At 48.7% G+C, this 5869-nt stretch overlaps 1 protein-coding gene across 1 annotated transcript in view; it reads left to right on the top strand.

The window, feature by feature from the left end:
• The window catches only part of LOC118021946 (group 10 secretory phospholipase A2-like), a 15617-nt gene extending 11152 nt beyond the window's left edge, over window positions 1-4465 (top strand). The window contains exon 4 of the mRNA XM_035022439.1: window positions 3693-4465. Within this exon, the coding sequence (XP_034878330.1) occupies window positions 3693-3835 (143 nt within the window). The 3' untranslated portion in view covers window positions 3836-4465. The remainder of the gene's footprint in view (window positions 1-3692) is intronic.
• Window positions 4466-5869: the final 1404 nt, after the last annotated feature.

Here is a 5869-nt window from a genome sequence, read left to right as displayed (position 1 = left end):
GAAGGCAGGAAGGCAGGAAGGCAGGAAGGCAGGAAGGCAGGAAGGCAGGAAGGAAGGAAGGCAGGAAGGCAGGAAGGAAGGAAGGAAGGAAGGAAGGAAGAAACTTTGGGTTGGAGCACAAGGTCAGTATAGGTGTTGGGTCAGCTGATTCTGGGCTGGAATCCTGGTTCCCCTCCCTGCTTAGTGTTGTGATCTTGGACAAGTTACTGAATCCCTCTGAGCTCTGCTTTCCTCATCTGTAAAATGAGAATAATAAAATTTAGGTGCCGGGTTTGTATGAGGATTGGAAACAGCGTATGGCTATCCTATCGTCCTCCCAGCAGATATTATTGAGAATCTCTTCTGTGTCAGGCTCCATGCTAGGTTTTGGGCAAGATGGAGAAACAAGATTCTGTAGTCTAAAAGGAGGAGGGTGGGATTATAGTGTCTGTGCTCATTGCTGTTATAAGTACTGGGTTGGAAAATAAAGTAGGTGAAGCATCATACCTGCTACAACGTGGATGAATCTTGAGAACGTGATGCTAAGAGAGAGAAGCCAGACGCAAACGGTCACATGCTGTGTGACTCCATTTTTATGAAATGTCCAGAATAGGCAAATCCATGGAGATGGAAAGCAGATTAGTGGTTGCCCGAAGAGATCAGTGGGACTCAGGTGAGGGGAAATGGGGAGTGACTTCTTTTTTTTTTTTTTAAAGATTTTATTTATTTATTGGAGGGAGAGAGAGTGAGAGAGAGCATGAGAGGGGAAAGGGTCAGAAGGAGAAGCAGACTCCCCACCGAGCAGGGAGCCTGACACGGGGCTCGATCCCGGGACTCCAGGATCATGACCTGAGCCGAAGGCAGTCGCTTAACCAACTGAGCCACCCAGGTGCCCTAATGGGGAGTGACTTCTTAATGGGTATGAAGTTTCTTTTGGAGTGATAGAAATATTTTGGATCTAGAGAGGAGTGATGGTTGCACAACACTGTGAAGGTACTAAATGCCGCTGACTTGTGCACGTTAAAATGGTAAATTTTGTTTTGGGAATTTCACCGCAATAAAAAAATGCAGGGGAGCAAGGTAAGGGATACTCTTTTATATAGAATGGTCTGGGGCCAGAGAAGCAGTGATAAAATGCCACTGAAACAGAGACCTGGGGAATGTGAAAGGAGCCATGTAAAGAGATGATAGGAACAGCCAGTGCAAAGGCCCTGAGGCAGGAATGAATGTCTGGGTGGTCCAAGAAGCTCAAGGAGGATGGTGAGGCTGGAGCGGAGTCACCTAGATGAGAGTGGTGGGTGATGATGTCAGAGCAAGAGGGTCCCATTGATACTATACAGACAACCCCTTGACTAACCTTCTGGTGTTTTCCCTATCTTTTTCAAGTGCATCATTAAAAAAATACCTGGCATCGCTTCTCGGCCTTTCGGCTAAGATCAAGTGTAAAAAAAAAATACGGCAGTATGTTTTGTACCCTTTATTTTTTGCCGAAGTATAAGCTGTTTCTCATGTCATTAAAACCCTATTAAAGAATGCTGTGTTACAAACATGAATTGCAAGGGTGGGCGTGTCCTGAGTCCTTGCACCATTCCCTTCCTGCAGACGGGTCACGAGACCCAGTTGGGGTCCTAGTCTTCTCGCCCCTTCTTGGATTTCTCCTCTGGAAGGTTGGGGTGCCCTGTGGCACAGCCCTGAGGGCTGGGTGAGATGGGGACCATGAAGCCCTTTGCTCGGTGCCTGGTTCTGCATAAATGCACAATAAAGCCTGGCGTCCGTCGTCCTGACCTCTTGTTATTGATTTAATGAATTATAACCAAGGCATTTTGCAAGCGTTTAAACAGAGGCTTTTGGATTTGGGGGGTGTTTGTGTTTGGTCCTCCCTTCCAGTAGTTTTCTAGAGTTTGGGAAGCTTCATGATGAATTTATATGAGAAAAATGTTCTCTTTCGGTTCTCTATTAATTTTTCCAGTTAGGCAAGGATTAAGCGTCTGTTGTGGGATGGTTGGACAGCTGGAAAGGTTAAACCTCTCTTACACTTGCTAATCTCCCTGCTTTTAACCAAGACACCCCGATTTGGGGCTTATAGCCTTTAGGGAGGCAATATCATCTAACTAGCCTTTAATATTAGAAATTTACCTCCACTGGTTTTTGTTGTTTTTCGACCAGTTTCTTAATTTATGGTATAAGATTTTCGTTTTCTACTTATGGCAATGATAGAATTAATTTTTTATTTATTTTTAAATTTGTTTAATGTAGTTTAATACCATGTAATATAATTAAATTATAACTTATTTAATAATTGACTTACTATTTAAAAACGAGGGGATTTTTAAATTTTTGTAAGATTTTATTTATTTGACACAGAGAGAGAGAACACAAGCAGGGGGAGTGGGAGAGGGAGAAGCAGGCTTCCCGTGGAGCTGGGAGCCCGATGCGGGGCTCGATGCGGGGCTCGATGCGGGGCTTGATGCGGGGCTCGATCCCAGGACCCTGGGATCATGACCTGAGCCGAAGGCAGACGCTTAACCGACTGAGCCACCCAGGCGCCCCTCCAAGGAACATGAGAGGATCCTTAAAGAGTGGCTGGCTGCCGAAGGAGGTCGGCTCCAGCTTACTGAGTGTCTACTGTATGCCCTGCATTTTACCCATTGGGTAAACTGATCTGTTGGGTGTCTTTTCGATCTCCCAGCAGCCCTTAGAAGTAGGTACTATTAGTATCCCTGTGTTGCCCTGAGGAGACACCTAGAAGGGATGAAGTGATGTGTCTAAAGGCACAGAGCTGCTACATCCCTGATCGAGCTGGTTAACTCCAAAGCTGGTGCTTCACTCTGCCTCTGGAGGCAATTTGGAAGGATTCAATGGTGGGTGGGTTTTGTATTTACATGTATGTGAATAATTAAAAGCCCACACTAAGAGGCAGTGGGTGGCATGGTTAGGTGGGATTTCCAAAGCTGTTTCAGGCATCATGCCTTCTAGATTAGTAAAATACCACTTGAAGATCAGGGAATCTTTCTAACCCCAAGCAGTGAATCTCCAATGGTGGGATTACTGCCAAGGCGGAGACTGACCTTCGGGTGGCGCCCTCTGCGTCTCTACAAGGCAGGCTCAGGCTGGAAGGGGAAGATGGAATACGCTCTTGAAGGAGCAGGGGGAAGAGACGTGGAGAAGGAAGGCAGAGAGATGCAGGCGGAGCCGACATTGACCGAGTGCCCGTCCCTTGCCAAGCCGCTGCTGGGCGCCCTACATGGGCTTCTCCGTGACCCATGTTTCCAGTGAGGACTTGGCTCAGAAACCTTGGGCAAGGTCACCTAGCTAGGAAGTAGCAGAGCAGGCACTCCAAAAAAGCGCCCTGGATCGTTCCCAGGCACCTACTGCTTATCTGCACGGATCCTCCGGGGAGGTAGTGTAATGTTGATGCGGAAGAGAAGCCAGAAGGTCGCATGGACTTTGGACTTTTCCATCTGAAAACACTTCCCTGGCAACTTCAGGTTTCTTTTCCGTAAAACCGGGCCAATGTCGCCCCCCCCGCCCCGCCTCCCCCCCATCCCCCGTCTCCCCGGAATTTGCCAGGATGGAGATCACGTGGTAAATTGCCAAGCGTCAGGTAGATGCAACTTACCACCCTCCCTGCCTCCAGCTTCTTGGCTTCCCTAGTGTTTACTGTCAAGTCTCTGAGAGGCCCTGCTCTAACTCAGTTTCCCCACTTCTTCCAGGACCAGCGGGGAACAAATGCCAGGAGCTCTTGTGCAAGTGTGACAAGGAGATTGCTTACTGCTTAGCCCAGACTAAGTACGACTTAAAGTACTTATTCTACCCCCGTCTCTTGTGTGAGAAGGACTCGCCCCAGTGTGACTGACTAGCCTAACTTGGAATGTTCTTTCGCACAAGGAAATAAAAACTCTTTTTCACTCATCAACAGCTGCATTCAGTTCTTTGCAGGTGGGAACGAAGGCCAAGTGTGAAAGCTGCAACCCTTGTTTGCTTTCTCTCCCGGAGAGAGAAAGCTGGAGCTGGAGCCTGTGTGGCTTCCAGTTTAAGGTCAAAAGTCCCGTGCTTATTTTATAAAACCACAACTAGGCCTGGGTTTGGTACCATTTTTTTTTTTTTAAAGATTTTATTTATTTATTTGCGAGACAGAATGAGAGACAGAGCACAAGAGGGAGGAGGGTCAGAGGGAGAAGCAGACTCCCGGCTGAGCAGGGAGCCCGATGCGGGACTTGAGCCCGGGACTCCAGGATCATGACCTGAGCCGAAGGCAGTCGCTTAACCGACTGAGCCACCCAGGCGCCTGGTTTGGTACCATTTTTGAGATTCGCCTTTTATGAAAAGGGCTGAGCTTTGTGTTCTAACCTGCTCCTGACGGTGGGTGGTCAAACATGAACGTACAGCTCCACGTGCTTGGCCTTGTTCTGTGTTCCGGGATGAGGCGATGAACAAGATGGGCCCCTTCCTGGGGCGCCTGGATGGCTCAGTCAGTGAAGCGTCTGCCATCGGCTCAGCTCATGATCTCAGGGTCCTAGGGTCGAGCCCCGGGTTGGGCTCCCTGCTCAGTGGGGAGCCTGCTTCTCCCTCTCCCACTCCCCCTGCTTGTGTTCCCTCTCTCGCTGTGTCTCTGTCTGTCAAATAAATAAATAAATAAAATCTTTAAAAAAAAAAAAAACAACCTTTGGAAACTTCAATTTAAGTAACTGTATAACATACTGTTTTATAGATTGCCCACTTTTGGGTATTGATATTTCCAGTTTTTATCGATTATTGACGTGACGAGGATGCTAATGAATAAATCTTTGCTACACCCCACCACCTCCCTTTTTATTGTTCCTTAACCTAGTGTCACGGCCGAGGGCAGGCCACCCCAAGATGGGTATGGAGATTATTTTGAACTGAAGGCAGCAGAGACCCTGCGGGCTCAAGAGAAACTTTTGCCCCTCCTTTTAACTACCTAGAAGAATCTAAATTGGGGGTCTGTCCTAGAATGAGGGTTAGTACCAGAGATCAGTTCTATCTGAGTGGCCCATCTGCGTGGCAGGGCAAACAGCTCATTACCCAACATCTGCATTCCTTCCCTCTGACGGCCCACATCCCTACCTTAGTTCAGGATGACATTTGGCCTCGTTTTGCCCGTCTTTGGAATTGCCCTGCCTGCGTGGATTCCCCGTATGTACAAAGTTAAGTTTGATTTTCCGTTGATCTGTCTCTTGTCAATTTGATTCGTAGTCCAGCTAGAAGGACCTTGAATGGGGACAGGAATTCTTGCTCTCTTACACCAGACTTACTGAAGTGCAATTTCTGCATCAAAGGGCCTGAATATTTTCAATAAATGCCCCGCCTGGGGTACCCAAGCCCGTTATGATTGAGAGGGTCTGAGGGCTGAGACAGGCAGCCAGTGCCTGTCCCCACTCTGGCAACAAGAAGCAAGAGTCCGGCCCAGCCCGTCTGCACTTCCTCCTTCCCAGCGCATATGTGGCTATTACTCACTCATCCTTGAAGCAGGATGCGGGGAGGAGGTGGGGAATGCTGTGAACCCACAGGGTACACGTGGGGGCACTGGACTGGCAGTCTGGCCTGGGCCCAGCCCCACCGATGCCAACCAGCCTTCCCCGTGCTCAGCTGGAAAGAACAGTAACTGTGCAAGGCACCAGGCCAGGGATGTGCAAATAGTGTGTGGAGTCCCCAGACCTGCTATGCGGCCAGTGACAGGGGGAAGACCTGGCAGCCCTGGGGCCTAATGAGCAAGCGCAGGAGGAAGAAAAACACTCTCCCTCCTTTTCACGTTAGACACCGCAGGGCGGCTCTCGCGTCAGGCTGGGGCACTTCGTGTGACTAGCAGGCTGTATGGGGCAGTGCAGATTTTCTTCACGTTTTCTAAGCAATTCTTTTTCTCTAGATA

Source organism: Mirounga leonina, unplaced genomic scaffold (assembly GCF_011800145.1).
Source record: "Mirounga leonina isolate KUSES-001 unplaced genomic scaffold, KU_Mleo_1.0 Mir_175, whole genome shotgun sequence".
NCBI lineage: Eukaryota > Metazoa > Chordata > Mammalia > Carnivora > Phocidae > Mirounga > Mirounga leonina.
The sequence above is the reverse complement of the archived record's forward strand: the minus strand, read 5'-3'. Positions and strand labels throughout refer to the sequence as shown.